The following is a 23999-nucleotide window of genomic DNA, read 5'->3' as shown; positions in this document are numbered from 1 at the left end:
TAAGTGGCGCTGTAGCTCAAGTGGTAGAGCGCTCGCCTTGGGCTGAAGAGCTGAGGGACAGCTCAGGCCCAGAGTTCAAGCCCCACGACCGACAAAAAAAAAAAGTAATTCTAACTCTTCTGTACGGTATTTTCACAATAAAAAAAATTGTTTCCATAAAATGGTGTTGAACTCATAGTTTGAATCTAACCAAAAAATTGAATATCCGTATATAATATGAAATAGGTATATCCAGTGTCAAAAGATATTTACATCCTCAGTTTTGACATAAACTTGAGTTTCTTTTAACAGACTAAAATGGCATTGCCCACCTGTCCTGAGACATTGAAATAATATTACATTCTTGCCAGACATTTTCCAAACTTGTTAAATATCAGGGGCTTTTATTTTCTCCCAACACCACCAGGCAACATTTCCCAGAACTCAGAAAACAACTACAGTATTCCCACTAATAAGAAGCCAGTGAAGTGTTTGAAGGTTTAATATAGCCAAATTAAGAGAAAAGATTTGACTAAAACAAGGAATATTAAGCCTGGAGAAAGGAAATCCAGCTAAAAAGTTAGTACAGTAGCACAGGCAACAGATATGAGAGTGAACTAATTGGAATGTTATTAGGGGCTACTTCCCAGACTGTATTGAGAGGGAAATATATTTAGAACATGGTATTAGTAATTTAAACTAATGGTTAAAAAAAAGAATGAAAGAAAATCTTCTCCGAAAGGGTATAATTACATAATTGCAATAAGAATGGATTTGGAAGTATGTAGAAAATAAACTCTACCTGAGTTAGAAAAATGCAATAGGTAGTTTAAAATAAAACATTCTGGATATCAAAGGACTAAGGTATCTTTCAGAATATGATGAAATTTTAAACACTTCCTGGATGAACTGCAAATTATTTACAGTCATAAAATAAAGTATATTTTAGTATGGGAAAATTTTATCAAGATAATTAATAAAGAATCTGAGGCATGGCTTCAAGTGATAGAGTGCCAGCCTTGAGTGGCAGTATGTGCACATTAATTCAATAGATGAATGAATGAATGAATCTTGCATTGTGAAAGAATTTATATATTGCTGTACCTACAAACTAAAGTTTATTAAACATCAATATTTCCCCCATATGCTTGAGTGTCCTTATTTAAAGACTCAATCTAGCCTCCTTATTAATTTACTAATGAATTTTGTTTTAAATGGATTTACTTTAAGTGGCCTTTTCTAATATCAACTTTTCCTCACAAACAAAAACCTTCCAAAATCAAAAGCCTAATGGATATTTTTTTATTAGTGGTAGTGGGATGCAAACTTCCCAAAATGGGGCTTTATACTTAGCAGAAAAATGCTCCACCACTTAAGCCATGCCCCTCTTTTGCTTTAGTTCTTTTTCAAGTAGGGGATCTATCTTTGTCTGGGCCAGCCTCATGCATAGCTAGGATTACAAGTTCATAACACTATCACCCAAGTAGCTGGGATTACAGATGTGAACCCACTGCACTTGACCGAAGAGATTTATAAACCTTATTTAAGACTAAATTGTGCACTCAGGAAGCTGACATCAGGATTGCAGTTCAAAGCCAGGACAAAAAAGTTCATGAAACGCAGATCTCAACAGAGCAAGTTGGGCTGATGCTACATGCTTCTCACCCCAACCGTAATAGGAAGCATAAATGGGAGAATCATAAACCTGGCCAAACAAGCAAAGGGGAGATTCTAGCTCCCAACAAAAATTGGTTAGCAACATGACTCAAGCTGCAGAGTATCTGCCCTGAGTTCAAACCTAGTACAATAATAATAATAATAATAATAATAATAATAATAATAATAATAATAATAATAAAGTAATAAATTACTTGAACAATAAATTCAAAAGACCATTTAAACAGTTAAGAAGGAAATGACCCTCTGAAGAACATGGAGGAAAACAAAAAATATGGAGAGATACCAACGGATAATGCTTTCCCTGATTGAAAGGGCAATCATTGCATTTTATTCTAAATTGATTTGCTGATGAACTCTACTTTACAGTGAGTTGAAATCTGCCCTTGAAATATTTTGTTCCTATTTGCAACTTCTGGAACAAAAGTTTCAAAAAATGGAAAAGAAAAATCCAATTTGAAAAATGTAATAGCTTTTAAACTACAAGAAATAGTAGTTTAGAGTAATAATAATGCAATAGTAATAATAGTAATATAATAATAATAGCAATAATAATGAAAATATAATTGGACTGAGTAAATAATGTGTGCTAAGATGAGCTCCCAAAGAGGTTTGGAAATCTGTCCAAAAGTACACCAGAGCCCATGATCCTTTGATGATGCTATTCTATGTCCTATCTTTAGACTAACATTCCCTAACACCCTGCCTCTAATCTTATTCTTCTCAAATTCAATCTCCACACAACTGCAAGAACAGTCTTTCTGTGACACAAATATAATTTTAGGGGGCCAATCCTGGGGCTTGAAGTCAGGGTGCTATCCTTGAGTTTTTTTGCTCAAAGCTAGTGCTCTACCACTTGAGCCACAACTCCACTTCCAGCTTTTGGGTGGTTAATTGAAGATAAGAATCTCGTGGACTTTTCTGCACAGACTGACTTTGAACCTTGATCCTAATATCTCAGCCTCCTGAGTAGCGAGGATTATAGGTGTGAACCACCAGCACCTGGATAAAAATGATTATTTCATCCCTTCAACATAAAAAATGGGTTTCTAACATAACCAGCCTGTACAGACTCCTTAATATAACTTAGGAGCCTTTCATGTCTGTCTTGTCTCTTCAACCCACATTCTAGTGCCCATTATAGGAACTGTCCATTTCTAGACTTCATCATTCCCCTGGAGGGTTGTAAAATGCTGCATCCCAGGGAAAAGCCCTGTCTAATTACCTTCCCTTTTCCTTTAATGCTCACCAGAGAAGTTACTTCTTTCATGAAGCTTTACTTGTCTACTCAAGTCTATTGTTGTTCCAATGATGTATTTCTATAGTCTCCTAATTCAATGTTATCATTACCTTTTGAGTACTTCCTTAAGACTCTTCAAGTCTTATTCAGGAGTTAGGCTTATTAAATTTAGATACCTCTTACTAGCAAGAACACATAAGGCTAACCAACAAGTGCAGAATACTATGAAATATCTGTGTGTGAAAGCTGTAAATATTACCAAAAAGTTCTTTTTTAACGTGGATTATATTCTAACTACTTCTCAGAGACTCTCCAAAAGTATTTATTATTTCTTCTGATACTTGTCAGTAATGATTCAGTATGTTTCTCAAAGACTGTACACTCACCTGAAAGCCCACAATGAGAGTGATCATAGAGATGTCGTTGTTGAAGGGTAGACTTTTTGTAAATAACATGAGGATGGCCATTTTCATAATTAAAATGCTTAGAATCCTCTGTGGTATTTTTTAAAGGCTCAATAAAATATTCTTCATCTTCTGTAGCAATAATGCCATGCTAAAAGGAAAAGAAACAACAAATTTATCAAGAAGAATCATTTTAAATATTAGATTTTATGATTAACAAAAGCCAAAAATAAATTGATAACTCCAAAACCAGGTGGTTAAAAGTATACATTAATTAAGCACTCAGTGCATTATCTTTTCTTGGTAAGACATCATATACATTTCCTTATTATTTAAAAAGCTATAAACTATACAAAGCAAATCATTTACATTATTTTCCTCAGGTTTTCAAAACATTGTGTGGGGCAGCAGTGCACTCCAAAACTTATTTCCTTTCCAACTTGACTATATCTTCTGTGTATAGACATAGCTTGGTGATTAAGTTTCAGCTAGTAAAACTGGGCAGAGGGGGCTGGGAAGGTGGCTCAGTGGTAGAGTGCTTGCCTTGCATACATAAAGTCCTGGGTTCGATTCTTCAGCACCACATAAGCAGAAAAAGTCAGAAGTGGAGCTGTGGTAAAGCGCTAGCCTTGAGCTGAAGAGCTGAGGAAAAGCACCCAGGCCCAGAGTTCAGGCCCCACGATCAAAAAAAAAAAAAAAAGGGCAGAGCTCTGTACAACACCTTCAAATCCAGAACCTAAATACTTTTTCACTCCTATTTTTGCCTGCTATATGGAAAGTGTATATGGAAAGTACTCTAAAGACACAGAGGAGGTAGAAGTGAAAACAGGACTGTCCGGTACTGGTGGTTCATGCTTGTAATCTTAACTCTACAAGCTGCAATCTGAGGATCGAGGTTCAAACCCAGCACAGGCCAACAAATCCTAGAGACTCTTATCTTCTTATGTCCAATGAAATGGCAAAAAGCCAAAACTGGATATATGGCTCAAGTGACAAGCAAAATAATAAGCCAAGCAAAGGTGGGCACTAATGGCTCACACCTGTAATCCTAGCTACTTAGGAGGCTAAGATCTGAGGATCACAGTTCAAAGCCAGCCTGGGCAGGAAAGTCTGTGAGACTCTTATCTCTAATTAACCACCAAAAAAAAAAAAAAAAACAAAAAAAAACAGAAATGGAACTGTGGCTCAAAGTGGTAGAGTGCTAGCCTTGAGCAAAAAAGCTCAGGGTCAGCATCCAGGCCCTGATCTGAAAAAAAGAAAAAAGGTTGTGCCTCTAAGTGATCACTTGGAAAGTTAATTAACATAAACACTGATATAAGGGAAAAATAAACTATTGTTGTAATCATTAATATTTTGAGATTTAATTTGTCCTTAATTAACATACATCCCAAACATCCCCATATCATAAATGAATTAACAATCTCAAGAGGTCAGGAACTCACCAGTATCATAGAAAGGAAAGAAAGGGAGCTAAAATTCAAGTAGAACCTTGCTGTTATTCACAGTATTCTATCACCTTATACCTATTTACTTAGCCAAGTCCCACTCTTAAGTCATATTTCCTCTTTAGAAAAAAAAAGCTTCTCTAGGCCAAATGGAGTGCCTTCACACTCCTCTGAGCTCCACTAGAGTGTAATGTAAGTATCGTATCTTTTCAGTTAATGCCATACTTTGTTGTTACATCTCAAATCTTTTCTATTTAACTTCAGTGTAAATTTTCAACTGGAAGTGGTATCTTCCCAACTAGACTGTTAACTTTCTTCAGGGAAAAAGTTATATCCTATAATCCTCAGAATCAGTTATAGACACAGAAAGTATCTTATATGTGTTAGTTCAAATAAAAGTTTATTGATGACGAGAGATATGATCATCAAAGCTCTCTGCACCAAGAATAAAACTTCCAAAAACAAACAGATGCTAACTTCAACTCTTGTCTACCTACATGTTGTCCTAAGTATGGCACTGGTAAGGATGTCTCTTAATCTAACCACCCATCACCACCAGATAAAACACAGATTCTCTGAGCTTATTTCCTCAGTTGGAAAAATGAAAGCATTGGTTTAAATTACTGGTTTTAAAACAGCACACTAGGGAGCCCTAAGGAGGTCCAAGAAAGTGCCCTCCGGAGCTGCCCTAGACAACAAAGGGAGAGCTACATGACTTGAATTCCTGGGCTTAGCATCAGACGTGCTTTTATTAATGTGTATATTCAGTTTCCACATAACATTTCATATGAGAAAGGGTTTGTTGCTTTAAAAAGAAAAAAGTTAAAAATCTCTGGACCTGCTAATCTCTAAATTCTATATAAATTCAAATCTTCATAATTCTGTTTAGATAATTTTTTTAAGTCCTTTATGTTTGGAAAGAAAGATATGACATAATCAGACATGAAATTGGTGATCACCTGCAGCCTAGGTGGGAAAACAAAACAAAACACATGCTTTAGTCATTTCTATTATTTTTGCCACTGTTTTCTCTAGTTTATGGGTAATTGTCCCATATTAAGTGCAAATGCAAACAGAAATAACATAATATGCCATTAAGAAACTCTAGTACCTGAACATGAATTACTTTACCACTTATATTAACAAATATAGTTCAGGAAGAAGAAAGGGCAAGGATCAGTAAGCATTTTGATTAGAGGGAAGTGTAGGAAATGGAGTCTAGGGTACATCCCAGAAAGGCCAGGACAAAGTCATGCTGGCCTGTGACAATAGATCAGGGAAAGTTGAAAGGTCCCAGGCAAGAAACTCAATAAACAAAATTTAAATTTTTAAATTAAAATTTAAAATTATATAAAATTTAACCCTGAATGGGAAATCTAGAGATTTCATGTTTATACACATTATCTTGCATAATCTAAATAACACATCAGTGTAAGTACAATGGTCAGCTCCTCTTTGCAGATGAGAAGTGGAGATGGAGCAAAGTTCTTTTTGTTTATTTGTTTTTGTTTTGTTTTGTTTTGGAGCAAAGTTAAACAACAAACTCACTGGGTTGAACTTGGAGCTTTAACCACCAGTTTCTTATCCTCTAAAGGCTGTTTCTAATATTGTTTGTTTGCCAAATGTTCTTTGTATGCCTTTGATATGACAGAAGATGCTGTGCTACAAGGAAGTATTCAATCATAAGCCGCAATTGAAGAAATCTCAAAGAACTCAGAATAGTCTTTCATTACGGGAAATTTTTACAAATTAAAATTTTAACAGGCTTATGTAAGTAATTCTAGTTACTTGGGAGGCTGAGATAGGGAGGGTGGCAGATTAAGGCCAAGCCAGGCAGAAAAGTTTGTGAGACCACTTCTCCACTCAATGTAGTACATTCATTCATGTCATCCTCACTACCTGGAAGGCTGAAATTAGGAAAATTAAATTCCAGGAAAGCCTAGGCCCAGATGTCCAAGAGCCTCAGTCCCAATTAAGTGAGCTTGAAGTGGTGGCAAGCACCTGTCATCCTAGCTATGACAGGAAGCTTAAAATCAGCAGATCAAAGTACAGGCAAACACCCAGACAGTAACCAAGATCCAATCTGAAAAATAACCAGCAGAGAAAAGAGCTAGAAGCACAGCTCTTAGTAGAGTGCCTGCTAACAAGCATGAGATTCTGAATCTAAACCCCATTGCCGTCAAAAAGAAAGTTACAAATTTTAGACCTTTAAATATTTTTATTTTTCTAAAGCTAGTTTTCTAAAGATATAGATATATATATATAGAGAGAGAGATGACAGTACTAACTTTGAATTCAGGGCCTTGCAACTCATCAGGCAAATGCTTTACAACCAGAGATTCTCCAAACCTTTAGTTTCAGTTATTCTTCAGGTAGTCTTAACCTTTGCACCCAGACTAGACTTGGACCATGGTCCTTCTACCTATGCCTCCTATTTATAGCTGGGTATTATAGGTATGAACCATCACACCACGCTTGTTGTTTCTTTAAAAAATAATCATCATAATTAGTATATATTAATAGTACTGGGGCAAGATTCATTGTGATACTTCCATATGTGTGTATAACATACTGTGATACAATGCATCCTTCTTTTGCATTCCCTAATCTTATTTAATCCCCATGCTTAAACAACTTTAAAAGCCAGGTGCTAGTGACTCATGCCCATAATCTTAGCTACTCAGGAAGCTGAGATCTGAGGATTTTAGCTTGAAACCAGTCCAGGCAGGAAAGTCCATGAGACTCCTATCTCCAGTTAACCACCAGAAAAATGGAAGTGGAAGTGGCACTGTGGCTCAAAGTGGTAGAGTGCTAGCCTTGAGCAAAAAATATCAAGGAGACAGTACCTAAACCCTAAATTCAAGCCCCACAACTGACAAAAAAAATTAAGTAAAACAACTTCAACAAGTTTCAGTGTTTTATTTTCCAGATTGCTGGTTAAGATAGGGTCTTGCCAACTGTTAGCCTCAGCTGACCTCAAACGGCAGTCCGCCTATCTCCACTTCCCAAGTAGCTGGGATTACAGGTGTGAACCATTGTTGTTTTTTTTCTTGTACCTGTCCTGGAGCTTGAATTCAGGGCCTGGGCGCTGGTCCTCGGCTTTATTTTCAAGGCTAGCCTCTACCACTTGAGCCACAGCATCAACTCCAGCTTAGTGGTGGTTAATTGGAGATAAGAATCTCCTGGATTTTCCTGGCTAGTCTGGCTTTGAACCATGATCTTCAGATTTCAGCCTCCTAAGTAGCTATGATTACAGGTCTGAGCACCAGCATAATTACAGGCATGATGCCCAATATATCCCATTCCCAATTCCACCATCCATAGCTCTTAAAGAAAATGATTTTATTAACCTAGAAATCCACCTTCAGCTAATTATTAAAATATGAGGACAACAGAAAGTCACTTTAAATAGACAAGGACTCACAAAAGTTTACTTCGGAGGCATCTGTTCTGAAATAATTATTTGAAGGTGTTCTCCCAATAAATCAGGATATAAACTCAGAAAGAGGAAGATATGGCAACTCAAAAAAGCAAAAAAGGTGCCAGGCATTGGTGGCTCACACCTGTAATCCTAGCTACTCAGAAGGCTGAGATCTGAGGATTACGGTTCAAAGCCAGCCCAGGCAGGAAAGTCCATGAGACTCTTATCTACAATCAACTACCAGAAAACCAGAAATGGCACTGTGGCTCAAAGTGGTAGAGCACTAGCCTTGAGCTGAAGAGTTCAGGGTCAGCGTCCAGGTCCAGAGTTCAAGCCCCATGACTGACAAAAAAAAAAAAAAGAAAAAAAATGTAAAATGTGAGATGTAGCCCAACTAATATCCAAGAAAAATGCCTCTAATAAGAATTCAGCTGAGTGGGATAACACACATTTCTAATCCCAGCACTCAGAGGCCAAGATAGGAAGTCTCTAGTTTAAGTACAGATAGGATGTAGTAAGACTTGGTTTTAAAAAAGATTAAAAAAAGATGGGACATATCCAAGCAATACACATAAACCCTACATAATGGTCACCTGATAAAGAAATTGCATTTTCATCTCATAGGAAAAAATAATTACAAACTCTAGAAAACAAAATCTGGATAAGAAAATCATAATCCAGACATAAGCAAAATAAAATGTGACAATACTTGAAACAATAAATGGCACTGTTAGAATTCTGTCCTTTATATGGTGGAAGGGTTGTAAAGACTAATAATATGGGTGAGAAAACATGACTAAAAGTGACTGTCAATGAACATTATTTTGTACAACATAATTTAAAACGTGGTTAATTAAATAGTGGCCTTTGACTAAGAGGAATTTGAATGGAGATCAGTAGGATACACCTAAATTTTCTCTAAATCTAAATTTTCTCACCAAAATGTACAAAAAAATTCATTCAGCTTTCTCCATTCCCAGATGCTACAGTCTTTGAATAGATCTTCATTATCTCTTTCATATTTGTACTCCTATCTCAATCACTGTTCTTTCCTCAAATTTCCTAATGAAATTCATTCTAATCTGCATATATCATCCATCACCCTTAGCAACTCAATAGTTAATATCAGTGCCAAATTAACAGTATTATATTTAGAGAAGTTTTAGACTTATTTGGCATTCAAAAACTAAATCTTTTAAATATAGCAATAAATGTACTCAATGTACATATCTGTCAAGACTAAACCCAAATTTTAAAATCTAAGTAATTATATAGGTTCCTTTTATTTCAGATTTAAGGAATATGGACAATTTGAACAAATTCTTACAACATACGGTGAAATTTTGTCTTCAATATAAAATCTTGCTAGCTATTTAAAGTTAAAAACATATTTAATTCAACTGTAATTGCATAATTACACTAAAGTATAAACAAGAATATAGGTCTAGTATAAGAAAGAAAAGCAATTTCTGCAAATACAAGTAAGGCATGTACATTTTTACACAGAGTGTTAATGAGCCATCTATAGAAGCCCGAAAAGGGTAAAACCAAAGAGAAAGTTGGAAATACACTTGATCTACAACCGTTACTCTGTTTAAGTACCTTTAACCTCAAGTACTTGTCATAAACCCTACATACATTTTTCTAAATTTTCTACATTTTTCTATATATATTTCTAAAGAAAGATTATCATCAATCTTAACATAAATGTTGGGAAAAATTATTTCAAATGCACTGTATCAAAGAAATGATGCCCATAAATAGCTTAGAATTAAGTTTAAGCTACGCTAGCTACCAGCAAAAGATAACATAAAAGGCAAATCAGTGCTATGATTCCCTGCCATAATATACAAACTGCACTGGAACTCTTTGCCAAGGACTGTTTTGTATATGCATTAAATTCAAATTATTTTGCCCAGAAAAAAAAAATTAAGACTAAAAAGAAATCTGAGATTTCACTCATTCCTCTACTGTTAATGAAGAGTTTTATAAGCTATTCCATGAAAATGCAATATAACCACTTTGAATAAAATTATCAAAAGCAAAACATTAGAAATAATGAACATTTTCTGTCCATTACTTCCCTATTCAAACCATCAATATACATGGTTTTAAACCTGAGGAAAGACAGTTACTTCATGAACTTATTTTCCCATCAGAAATTTAAAATCATAGTATCTACTTACCAATCCAACACAGTTGCTTAAAGCCACCTTAGTTGTACTACGTTGATCTTGCAAATATCCGGTATAATGACAGTTATCTAAAAAATCATGTTTCCACTGGGGTCCATCTTTCCCCCAGTATTCTACTGTAAAATGTTTGGATACAAAATCTGTATTGAGAGTCAAGTTGAGGTGAAAGTGCTTGCCATAGGCCGAAAGTTTAAAAAATAATTTCGACACTGCCTGCTGTGGGTCGATAGGGTCCATACTCCGTCTTCTCCTTGAGTGCTTATCATTTTTCACAGTAAAGCTGAGAAAAGCTCCATTTTGATCAACCCTTATTGGAATAGTTAGCTGGTAGTGTTCAAGATAAGTCAGGAATTCCTCTTTGTAATCACAAGGTAGAGAATCCAGAAAAAGTACATGGAAGAAAAGAAAATTTAACAGAAGTAACAAAATAAATCACCATGCATCATTATAGGTGGGTCACAATTGAAAGCATGAAATAATATAACCATAAGGGTTTAAAATCTAAAGATTGAGTTTTATATTATTTCTTAAATTCATTTGGGAAGTACTAATTTTCTATCTAACCTTAATTTTAAAAACATGGCTTCCAACTGCTTAACTGTAAACAAAATATGAAAAATTTACATGCAAACAAAAAATGAAAAGTACACAGAAGTAAAAAAATGAGATTCAGTTCCGATAGAAGCCCACTTTTGAAAGTTATCCAAAAGAATTTATGTAGAATTTCTATGTCCTTGTAAAAATTATTTCTTAAAAACAAAATAATTATTAGGAATGTAAAATTCTGCAGCCACTTTAGAAAATAGTCTGATAACTTGTCAAAATGTTGATCATAAAGTAACTATATGATCCACCAATTCTGTATAAATACAAGAGAGATGAAAACAGACAACATAAAAACTCCTTTGTGAATGCTCATGCCAAAATTATTCATAATAGTCTAAAAGGAGAAATAATCCAAATTTCTATTAGTCTATGACTAATCAGAATGTCCATGTCTACCAGTGGAATATTATTCTGCAATAATAAAAAAGCATTATGCTTTCTTGAGGTGATTTTCTAACATTTTATAAAAACTTTATGCTAACTAAAAAGGAGCCAGTCACAAAATAACACAGAGAATTAATATTAATAATAATATTAATAGTAAAAAAGTCTCTAGAAACAGAGAGACTTAGAGACTGCCTAGGACTGGGCAGGAGAGCATGTGTGAAAAGTCTGGGGAAATTTGGAAGTGATTACTAAGGCTCTCTTTATGGAGTGATGAAAATGTTCAGAAATTGATATAATATTGGTTGTACAACTCTAAAAACCATTGAACTTTAAATGGGTGAAATATATGCTATGTGGATTATAATTCAACAAAACTCTTTAAGATCAACAGAATGACTAAAAATTTGGCAGACCTAATATTTTCCTTCCTTAATTATCCCTTCCTAAGCTAGGTTTACCACTAAGAGAACTCAAATGTCTGCCCATGGCTTCATTGTCTCTATGGAATTTATCTTACAAACATTAAGTCCTATGAAACCATAATCGTATGGAAATGGATGAGTTCAGTATTTACTTCCTTTTTCTTTCTTTTCTTTTTTTTCCAGTCCTGGGGCTTGAATTCAGGGCCTGGGCTCGGTCCCTGAACTTCTTTTGTTCAAGGCTAGTGCTCTACCACTTGTGCCACAGCACCACTTCTGGCTTTTTCTGAGTAGTTTATTGGAGATAAGAGTCTCATGGATTTTTCTGCGTAGGCTGGACTTGAACCACAATCCTTAGATCTCAGCCTCCTGTGTAGCAAGGATTACAGACATGAGCCATCAACACCTGGCTGTATTTCCTTTTTATAAGAATTCACAGTAAATCCATGGCTTTGTTGACCTACTTGTGTGTGTGTGTGTGTGTGTGTGTGTGTGTGTGTGTGTGTGTGTGTGTGTGTGTGTGTGTGTGTGTGTGTGTGTATGCATACTTGTGTGAGTAAGTATATTGGTGATAGGGCTTGAACTCAGGGATTAGACTATCCCTAAAGTTTTGTTATTGTTGTTGTTTTGTTTATTTGGTTTTTTTTGCTCAAAGCTAGTGATCTACCACTTGAGCCACATTTCTACTTTTGGCTCTTAGGAGATTAAAGTCTCACAGACTTTCTTGACCAGACTGGCTTGGAAGCATCATCCTCAGATCTGATCCTCCTGAGTAGCTAGAATTACAGGAATGAGCCACCAGCCCCCAGCTGCCAATCTACTTTTGAGAGCAATAATCTAATAGACTTACATACATCACTCTATAACACCCTTGAAAACCTGGCTCATTGACACTAAATGCATTTATGCATTTATGGGGAAAATATAGAAGATATAGCTTTAATAATTCTATAAGGAATAGATTAGTCTATGGAAAACAAAATGATATTTACTTGTGGGATTTCTGTTGTTAAGATCATTTTCAGACAAGTGCTCTGCTATTTGACCCACACCTCCAGAGCTCTTAATATCATTTCTATGACACAAAGTTCAACTATATAGATACTCTATAGTTTAAAATGATAAGGGTTAGAATATGGGGGAAAAATGAGTTTGCCATTCTCATTTAGTCCTTAGATTAAAATTTTTTCCTCAAAGGTCCATATTTAAAAGGTCTTTTCTAACTTTTTCATCTTCTACAGTATAAACATTTGGATACTCTTAGAAAATGACCTTAGCAATAAATGAAGTTATTAAAATTTGTGGGGCAGGGTATAATACTATTTTCTTTTTTTTATTGTGAAAATACCATACAGAGGGGTTACAATTACATGGGCAAGATAATGAGTACATTTCTTATCAAGCATTGTAGCCTCCTCCTTTGTTTCCCCTTCCAATCCCATCCCATCTGCTCCCCCACCCCACCCCCCCACCCCACGCCAAAGTTGTAAAGTTCATTTTACTAAGAGAGCTTAGTCAACTTCAAAATCCACTGGATATTAAATTGACTCTTGGGAGGATAATTAAGCAGATTCTCGTAGTCTGTAATATATAAAAAATGATCACTGAAATTATTCAATAGGCCTCTATTCCTGTCACATTAAAAAAAAAAAAAAATTCTTGCCCAAAGCTGATGCCTGAGCTTCACCTCTATTTCACTCAATAGAAATTCTATACCCAAGCAAAATATTCTGCATTGTTCCTTACATGACTATTAGTGATATTCTTTTTAAAGTTTTGGAAGCAAAAATCCTACCTTGAGAACTGTATGAAAGTCTGTGGTCATTATGAAATTCTGATGAAGCCATGATGAGGCTCAAAATCCAAGTCAACGTCTTCCACAAAATTTCCATAATTTAGAAAACTGGATCGTTTATTGGAGGGCTACCTATGTGCTAGAGAGTCAATACCATACCAAAATCGAAGCATAACAATTATATCCTTAATGCTTCTTGCAAAGTAGTTGTTAGATATTCCACTGTGTAATAGATACTTTTTTACACCATGCTGTACTTTCTTCTGTGTCCAGATTCATGTTCTCAATCCAAACTGAAGAGAATAATCGTAATAAGTGTTTTCACAAGCAAGGCATTAGGTTGATCAGTCACTAAGATATGGCAGTTTTTTAACCTAGAAGAACAAAACAAAGAGAAATTTAAGTTAACTAGAAATTATCCTGAATGGACCGATTTACTATGTATTTCTGAATAGTTGCCAAAGACATAACTACAAGTTAACTTAGTACAGTTGTTTATCTTTAGAGTCTAAATAAATATTCATTAATTCAAACACAGATTTAGGAATCTTAATGGTTAGTAAGAAAATACTAAAGCTACTTAATAAAGTCCACGTCAAGGAATTTTGAGACTAGGACACATAGATAATGCAAGTTTGACTCTTAGCACAAGAAGAAGGATAAGGTAGAAGGAGAATGAGGAGGAAGAGGTAGGAGGAAGAGGAAGAGAAGGAGGAGGGGAGCAGGACAAGGAGTAGGGGAGGAGGGGGGAAGGAACTTGAAGAATAATAACTCTTTTTTTAAAAACTTTGAAGATAACAATGAATGGATACATTTTTTTAAAAAGCCTGGCACTGATGGCCTGTAAATCCTAGCCACTCAGTAGGCTGAAATCTGAGGGTCACAATTTGCAGTCAGCCCCAGAAGGAAAACCTGTGAGACTCGTCTCTCCAATTACCCACCAAAATGCTGGAAGCAAAGCTGTGGTTCAAGTGTAAAGCACTAGCCTGGAACAAATAAGCTTCAGGATGGCACACAGGCCATGGGTTCAAACCCCAAGACTAGCACACACATACACACACACACACACACACAAGTAAAAAAAAAATAGGAGAGTAAGATCTAAGGATCACAGTTCGAAGTCCTGGGGCAGGAAACTCCCTAAAAGTCTTATTTCCCATTAATAAACAAAAAACCAGAAGTGCAACCTGGTCAGGTGGCTTAGTGGCAAAGTGCTTGCCTAGCATGCAGGAAACCCTGGGTTCAATTCCTCAGTACCACATAAACAGAAGAAGCTGGAAGTGGTGCTGTGACTCAAGTGGTAAAGTGCTAGCCTTGAGCAAAAGAAGCTCAAGGACAGTGCCCAGGCCCTGAGTTCAAGTCCCAGGACTGACAAAAGAAAAAAAAAGCCAGAATTGGCAGTGTGGCTCAAGTGACAGGGCCACAGGCTTGGGCAAAAAAAGCCAAGAGAGAGTACAAGGCCCTGAGTTCAAGCTCCAGTAACACTAGTACTGGCAATATATATATATATATATAAACTGACTTCAATATCTCAGGTCATTCTATGTACTTGATAAACAGTACATAATTCTATTCCTTAACATGCTTTTTATATTCACTCATATCTAGAAATCGTGCTGCTTTATTGTTTTGTTCTGACAAACATATCTACAAATACAGTGATATTTATCAACTGTCTTTGAACATTAAGACAATGTCACACTCAAGTAAAGTTGGACCATATTTACTCTAAGCCTTGATTTTATCTGAAAGCCTTAAATGACTTACAAAGCAACTCAAATAAAGCAATTTCAACACTGTAGAATGCACTTGAAAAGAAATTTTTAAAACTTTATTGAAGTATCACAACAGATTGGAAGTCCTTTCTCATATACTTCACTTTCAGCTACCAACCTCACTAACAGCAAAACAGTCCCTCAAAATGAACATGAAACTAAAAAAAGTAGTTTTAGAAGCTAAAAGCAATTCAACTTAAGATAGACGCAAACCATTCTTTAATAATTCAATACTATCTCTTGTGACTATAACTGAATTGTAGCTCAATATCTGATTTTCATAGTACAATGCCTAAAGTCAGGAACAAAAACTTAAACTACTTTTAATAAGATAAATTACTGTTAAGATAAGAAAGTACACAAAATGTTTTAGAAAGAACTTTTATCTTAGAACTCTAATACATAGGATTATGCTATAATAAATGCTTACTACATTTTTTTCATTTAAAAAAGGTGATGAACAGATGAATAGATGGTGATTAATTAATAATAAGACTTAAGAAAACTATTTTAGGCATGTAAAAGGATATTTGTAGTTAACCAGAACATTAACTTAGAAGGAACACTTCATTCCCTGTGGTGCTACAAATATTGGTTATTACAACATATAAAACAACCACAACCTTTTAAAACTCCCCACATCTACATCTACAAGTTATTAAGCCACTAGACCTTGGAAAAGCTAATCATTAACCAAAACTATTATCTCACTATGTTCAAAATACAAGAACAACATCAGAATACAGAAAGGTTTAAGGGATAGAGAAAAGATTAAGACACAATCCTTGCCCTTGAGAAGCCCATAATCTAAATAGCAGAAAAAATTCAAAGCAGACCTATAAATGCATAATGAAGTTATGGAAATAGGATAGAAGGGATCAGATGACTTGTAGGTGAGGGAAGGATAAATCAAACAAAACTTGAGAGGGGAAATAAGGCTCATTTGTGAGAGCTCCTGGAAATGAATGAAATTTCATAAAGTCAAATTGCTGAAGCTTCTCATTACAAATAGAATACATTCCAGAAGATGTTGATGGCCAGAGAAGGGGAGAGAGCTAGTATTTGTAATAATACAAACAACAAATTTGGTTCCTGTGAAGAAAGTTAATAACCAATATCTGCTAAGGTAGTTTAAAGACAGACCTCTCCCTGCCCCCCCCAAAACCAAAAGATTTAGAATACACATTATTTTTTTCATCTTTACTCACAACACACTCATAAAGTAGAGGCTATTAGCCTCGTGGTTGGGCAGATTCTGATGGAACCTGTGATTGTGCCCCTTGATATTCAAGTATGATAATCCTCTTCTCTGGAACACTTTTAATTCTAACCTTGAGAATAACTCAACATTGAGGTGATGCTACTCCCATGATTAGATTAGAAGATTCTGACTTCTCTCTTGCTACCCAAGTCTCTGTTGTTGGCTTAGGTGAGAAAGTTGTTATATGGAAGACCACAGGAAAAGAAATAAGAGCACTTTCCTGATATCGCCAGCAAGGAATGGAGGCCATAGAAAGGTGGGAAGAAACTGAATCCTGAACTAAGATCACAACTCTACTGGTAGCGCACTTGCTTAGCAAAAGAGAAGTCATAAAGAAGAAATTTAATCTTGACTCTAATAAGTGAGCTTAAAAATCAGACCTTTATCCTGTCAAGTTATCTGTAGAAAAACCTAGTCTTTGCCAACACTTTACTTACAATTTCATGGAAAACCCTGAAGAACAGGACATAGCTAAGCCATGTCTGGGCTCTGGGCTCATAGAAACTGTGAAATAAGTCATGATGTTTAAGGTCACATAGTCTGTGGTAATTTGTCTTACAGCAATTGATAACTAATACAGTCACTGATTTCCAGATAGACAAGCTGATACAGAGATCATAGATAGCTATGAAACAAGGATGTCCAGATTTTCACATAAAAGTGTAAATTTTCTGTATGTTGTCAAATTTCCAGTTTGGGACACTAAACATTCAATAGTAGTTGCACACACTATGTGTTAGGTTAATATATGCAAACCAGGTGCTGGTGGCTCATGCCTATAATCTAGAATGGTAGCTACTCAGGAGGCATGCATCGGAGGATCACTATTAGAAGTCAGCTCAGACAGGAAAGTCCATGAGCCTTATCTCCAGTTAACCAAAAAAAGTCTAAGAGGAGCTGTGGCTATAATAGTTGAGTGCTAACCTTGAGCAAAAAAGCTCAGGATTAGCCCCCAGGCCCTGTGTTCAAGCCAGCAGTCACATACACATGCGCACGCACGGGCGCACACACACACACACACACACACACACACACACACACACACACACACACAAGCATAAATAATATCAATTAATGTGAATAGTATCTAGTAACTACAAAATTGTTTCATCTCAAAATCCTAGAACAATTTATTTATGATAAGCATTATATATCTTTTCTCAGGTAAAAATTTATAGTTATTAAATCACACTATTATTCAGTAACACTAATGACAAAGCACCCAATTAATTTGGTTACATCCTATTTACATATAATCTCCATACTCCAAACTTAACCATGGGGTACTAAAGTACAATTATTATTTTGTGAACATTTATTTTCAGTATTATCATTTTTTCAAATCACTAGAATGTTTTGAGTAATAATGAGTTACATTAACTGGATTCTTCATGTATTTTATGAAGTATTCTTTCTTCATATACTTTATGTATACTTCCTTCCTTTAAAGAAAAAAATTAGAATTAACATATTTCAGTCAATTTTCTAGTAATGGTGATAGATTGATACTTCTTTTCTTCTATTTTCCTGGCTACTGAAATTAATGTCAAACTTACAGAATAATTCGGTGGGTTTGGGAAACAACTGCTTTTTCCCCCTAGAGAAATTCCCGATCTTCAAATTTTGCAAACTTTACTCTTACCCATCTTAAAACTGTCCTAAAAAACCCACAAAACTAAGGCAGTATTATTAGGAGAAAATGCAATATGTAACAATTTGTCCAAAAGTAAATTAACATGATTTCCAGATTTGCAGTAAAAGGGGCATTGGTGCCTAATTAGAAGCTCTGAAATTAAACAAGCTAGAGTTATGGTCTTATTCCATCACTGCCTAGTGTACCTGTTCTAAGAGCATTCAACAAATTCGAAGTTGTGAGTCTTTTCTTTCCTCCTCCCTCACTTTCTGCTCTAACTCTTCCCATTCTTCAAAGCCTTCAGAGTTTAGTGAATGAAATTAGCAACATGTATCAGTGCTTAGTTGGCTAGAACTCAACCAAAACCAGTTTTCTAACCACTTTTAAGTCATCTATACAATACAAGAGAATGCATTAATCTACTTTCTGACACCTGCTGGAAATGTTCATCTAGGAATTATAAACAAGTATGTATGGAATTTGACTTTTCCTGATATAGTTCTTAAAGTTCAAACTAATACCAAATTACCAGACAATTGTCCAGAAATCACAATGCATTAACCCTTTAAGATGTATAGCCGAAGTATTACTATGGTGTGGAAAGAACATATACTTTTTAATTTGATTTCAATTTGATTTAGTTTGATTCAAAATTACTGAACTTCTCAGGGTCTGTTTTCTCATTCATAAAAATCATGATGACAACAACTAATAAAAATTTATTGAGAAGATACATTATATTACACCTGATACAGTGGCTATATACTTCACTTTAATGGTTAAATAAATGTTAGCCCTCCTCATTTTATTGTACATCATTTTTTAAAGGTCTCCCTTCAAAAGTCGTTTTATGTTTCTCTTTTCCTAAAAAATGTAGAACAGTTGGCTATGATAAGTGACTCAGTCAATTAGGCTGTATTGTCTTTTAAAGTAAATTGCAGGAAGTGGCGCTGTAGCTCAAGTGGTAGAGCGCTCGCCTTGAGCTGAAGAGCTGAGGGACAATGCCCAGGCCCAGAGTTCAAGCCCCACGACCGACAAAAAAAAAAAAAAAAAACTAAAGTAAATTGCAAAGAACTCAGGTTGTGATTACTTACAGCTATTTCAATTTTTAAAAATATATTTTTTCCATTTTATTTTAATTATACATATGATCTTTTTCATAATACAAAATTATAAAGTTAGGGAATCATTTACCTGCTTTCATAGATCAAAGTTATACTACCTGAATCAAAAATACAGTCAGACAATTTTCAGTACAGCAATTCCTTTGGTAGTTTTCCCTGGCTGAAGTTTACTGCTTGACTTGTTCCTGTCATCGGTACTTCCCACTCAAGTGATCTGGAAGTAGCTAAGTAATAATTTTCTCCATGAACTATTATTATGGAGCTAGAGAAGATATTTAGCAACCTTCTCCATTTCTTTCATCAATCTTTACTTATTTTAAAGCTAATTTTGTCTCCATGGAAGTGGCAATAATATCGTGTACCTTTCACATATTTAATTAAGTTCTCCTTTCACTGTCTATTCTCTCAAGTATTCTCTACCTACTATATGCTAACAAAAACACTGGGTTCAAAGTATAAATGTTTGTGGATCATTTATACACTTTGTGAGATTAGTCTCCAAGAAAAGGTGTGGTTAAACACTTAAATTGCTCAAAATTTACCTATTTTGAAAAGAAATTGAGCCCAAAGCAAAAATAACAAAATTTACCAAAATAAGGCTCTAAAGTACATAATATCTCAAATTTCTTTCCTCAGATAACAAGGTAAATATCTCGTTTTCCTGAAAACAGAAACATTTTCTTTCTTAAGTTTAGTGTAAAAGTTGATCACCAACTTTAACCTTTGGCACAATAAAATATCTAGCAATAACTCTCCCTTCCTTCCCCCAAATATTCTAAATCTGTCATTCAGCCTTCCTAATGTAATAACACTTTTCATTCTGTCACTAACATCACAACCAGGGCAAGCTTTGGCATAAACGTCAACTATAGACCACTAGTAGCTACTAGTGGTTGCTAGGGAATGAAGAGGAAGTGGAAAGAATGGACAAGGGTAGGAATATTCATCTCCCAGATATTAAGGTAGACATGAGAAGTATCTACAACAGTTCAGGTCTTGGGAATCACAAAATTTTAAACCACCACACAGATTCTGCCATTTGTAACAAATAAATGAATTTGAAATCTACTTATTTGCCTCTGTATGCCATTCTTAAGAAAAAACAGTGATCACATTTAAGCAATAAATAAACCAGACTACAGTTACCACTGTGGTAAAAACACAGAAAGCAATTATCACCAAAATTAATTTTCTTATTGTTCTTCAACTAAACCATTTTATGTTACATTTCTTTCAGTCATGCTGTTTCACTTCAAAAAGTTTCAGCTGATCAACATGTTTACCAAAAAAAATTCATCAAAAAAATGCCCATAAAAGAACATGTTGAAAATTACACTCAGTGTATTTTTTAATGTTTCAAGCATTGGTTCTGTTTCCCTTTTCCTCCCCCTGCTCTGCACACGCTCATCACCCCCCTACCACCACCACCACACACACACACACACACACACCCCCATTCCACTTCATCCAGACAGCGGGTAACAGTCTGAGCTGCCCTGGTTGAGTTGATCCTAAAGTTAACATTCAGCAGCCCATTTCCAGACAGCAGCGCTAAATCTATTTGGATAAAACGCGTGTGACCCAGACAGTTGGCATTTGGCCCAAAAGCGTTGCACCGGCAGCTCAAATGAAAACAAGAGTAAGAAACTCACTCTCTTGTTCCCTCTCAGCGCGCTTTCTCACCCTCTCTTGCTCTCTTTGCCTCTAGTACAAGGGAGGAAATTATCAAAGACAGATATTGTGGTACAAATGATCAGAAAGAGGTTTACCAATACTCCCTCCAGCACTCTTCTTCCCCCCCGCCTCCCCCCCCCCCCCGCTCAACCAATCCCTGCACTTTGGTCCTATACACTATATATACAGACAAACATACCCTGATAAACAAGGCTCCAGAGAGCTATGAGTCTAGTACGTCCCAAGTGGCCAAAAGCAAATCAAAAACACGCGCCTCCATTTCTTTGATTAGCCTATTAAGAGCTTAGCATATCCTAGGGCATCAGGCTATAGCTAGAACATTATTACTATTCTCTGAGCCCAGGCACTAAAATATGCACTTGTCTGAAGACTGAAGACACTGACATGAAACTATAAAATGCAGAAGGCTTTTCTTAAGAAAACTGGAAACTATATAAAACACGATTATTATTAAGACTTTCTCCATCACTATTTGGTGATTAGTTAAAAGACCGAAATAACCATAATAACGACCACTTCACAAAACATGGATATTCATATAATCAAAAGATTTTGCATCATAAAATACTTGCAAGTCTTAGAATTGTACACAACTTCCGAGTAGTCTAGAGTTAAAATGATTTCTATCTGTAAAATGAGTTCAGTCAAACTCACTCCTTGCCATAAAACAGAGAGAGAGAGAGAGAGAGAGAGAGAGAGAGAGAGAGAGAGAGAGAGAGAGAGAGAGAGAGAGAGGAGTGAAGAGGGTGTTAGTTTTCTAAGCATTATTAGGAAGGAAAGCAAAGTACAACTTTTGTTTTTTTTTCCTTAAAAAAAGTTTCATTGAATATTGTGAAGTCTTCCTTACCGTTTTCATCTTCAAATTCTGATTTAAAAAAAAAAGTAAGTTTCAAACAATAGAGATTGCAATGGACGACTCACGTACTCCCTCTCCTTTTTTTTTTTTTTTCCTTTTTGCCCCCCTTTGCAAAACCACACCAGCCAGTTATTCTGCAGCCAGAATAAAACCCTATAGTCTGGCTAGCCCGGGCTTTAGAGAACCGACTTTCCGATTTGGCAGAAAAAGAGATGCCTCCAATACATCCAGGCTATCAACCTGAGATGTGCCTTTGCAACACCCCCCCCCCTTTCTCTCCCTCCTCCCTCAAAAAAAAAAAAAAGAAAGAAAAAGAAAAAAGAAAGGAAATAAAGAAAAGAAAGGAGAAAAGGCTAATTGGGGATGGAAGTGGTGCCCTCTCTTCCTGGACAGCTTAGTGCCTTTGCTATGCAAATAACATGTGCAGAGCATCAAAAGGTATCAGCAGAAAAGAAGACAAGAGGAGCAGGAAGGGCAGCAAAGTTTTGTTGAAGTAGCCCTAGATCTCACTACCGGCCCCCAGCCAACTTGAATTGATTGCAGCGAAGAAATTTGGCAGCTTTTCCTCGGAGGCAGAGCACACTGACGTCAGTCTGCAGATGTGCCTGGGCTGCGTCGGGTGCGCATGTGTCCTGGGTCGTCACGTGGAGGGGGAAGGGAGGTAGAGGTACAATCAGGGTAACCAACTACCAGCCATTCAGAAGGGTAGAGACAATGTCAACTTTTCCACACCGTGAATGAGAGAAATTCTGGCCCCGGTAACCTCTCTCCCCTAACCCACTCCGCCTCTCTTTTCTCCCCCAACCCTCCCCTCCTCCTCTAAACCTCTTTTTAGAAACTCTAGCTTGGTTCGTGATTTAGTGTTTCTTGGGGAAAGGAAAGAGGGAAGGAGAGATGAGTGACTGAGGATGGACTGATGTCACTGTTAAAAATCCGGAGTGGCATGCTCTGGGTATTTTCGTAAGCCAAACCAAACAATGAAGTTGCACATAGGCACTGCCTTTGAGGAATCTTAACGCCAAATTTTAAATCAGTGGAGCAGGCAGACGGAAAGACTCCGTAGCAACATGTGTGCAAAACGCCTGCATCTTCAACAAGTAAGGTGGCCACCGAAAGGAAAGTAAACCAAACGAAGACCTGCACGTTTCCCATCATTACGGACTTTAGGTTATGTGGGGCTTTAAAAGGAAAAAAGTGTGGGGGGGGGAGGAGAAAGAAAGAAGATTCCATTATTTCCAGATGAGGGTGAGGCCGGACGGGTGTTTTAAACTGCCACCGGGAAGGCTACAAGTGTGTACTTATTTTTTTTTTTTAATGAAAAAAAAAATCTAAAATCAGCTTTTCCCTCCCCTCCCTACCAAAAGGGGGGAAAAAACAGGAACCCTGCTGTGATCTCAAGATAAACAAACAAAACCTCTAAACTGGTTCTTCAAGCTTCCAATCCCCTTCCCCCTCTCCCCTCCCCCCTTCCCCCTTGCACACCAGCTGCCAGTCCAGCCTTGAAGGGTAAAATGCCACTACATTGTAGTACTTTCACTTTCATCTGCTGGGAGAAAGCCACTGGCATTAAGCTGTAGCGAAAATATCCAAAATGTTTTCCATGTCCTAAGCAAGCAAACAAAGTCTTGGCACACAAATGGGAAACAAGAAGAAAAAAAGTGAAAATAGTTCAGAACGCACGTTGCCTTTCAGCGGTGTAATCTGCTGCACCATTTACCTGTCTCGACCATTGGGTGTGGGGTCGGAAGCTCTTTTAAGAACTCCTGAAGTTGGGGAGGGGTGGGGGCGGGGATGGACGCTTCAAAATTCCAGTCCTTGGTTAGCACCAAATCCCTTTCCCATGGCCGGAACAGAAAGGAGAATTGAACCACTGCTCCTCTTTAAAAAAAAAAAAAAAAAAAAAAAATACCAGAGCTTGAATTTCTAGCTTCTGCTAACATTATTGTCTATTTGATTTTTTGTTTCCTCTACCTACGCCGGAAGTTGTAGGTGTAAGTATTCTGGTGGATCCATGAATAGTTGGCAAAAAGAAGGCATAAATCAGATTAAGAACGTCCAACAATGCAGTCCTTCCAAGGGGAGAAAGC

General features: G+C 36.3%; 1 protein-coding gene across 1 annotated transcript in view; it reads right to left on the bottom strand.

Moving 5' to 3' along the window:
• The window catches only part of LOC138833027 (A disintegrin and metalloproteinase with thrombospondin motifs 6), a 209476-nt gene extending 187495 nt beyond the window's left edge, over positions 1-21981 (bottom strand). The window contains exons 1-4 of the mRNA XM_070031386.1: positions 21904-21981; positions 13569-13942; positions 10353-10717; positions 3283-3451 (exon numbers count right to left, since the gene is read on the bottom strand). Coding sequence (XP_069887487.1) covers positions 3283-3451; positions 10353-10717; positions 13569-13665 — 631 coding nt within the window. The 5' untranslated portion in view covers positions 13666-13942; positions 21904-21981. The remainder of the gene's footprint in view (positions 1-3282; positions 3452-10352; positions 10718-13568; positions 13943-21903) is intronic.
• Positions 21982-23999: the final 2018 nt, after the last annotated feature.

Source organism: Dipodomys merriami, unplaced genomic scaffold (assembly GCF_024711535.1).
Source record: "Dipodomys merriami isolate MVZ:Mamm:240054 unplaced genomic scaffold, mDipMer1.0.p SCAF_20, whole genome shotgun sequence".
Taxonomy (NCBI): domain Eukaryota; kingdom Metazoa; phylum Chordata; class Mammalia; order Rodentia; family Heteromyidae; genus Dipodomys; species Dipodomys merriami.
Note: the sequence above shows the minus strand (reverse complement) of the source record. Positions and strands in the feature narration are given on the sequence as shown.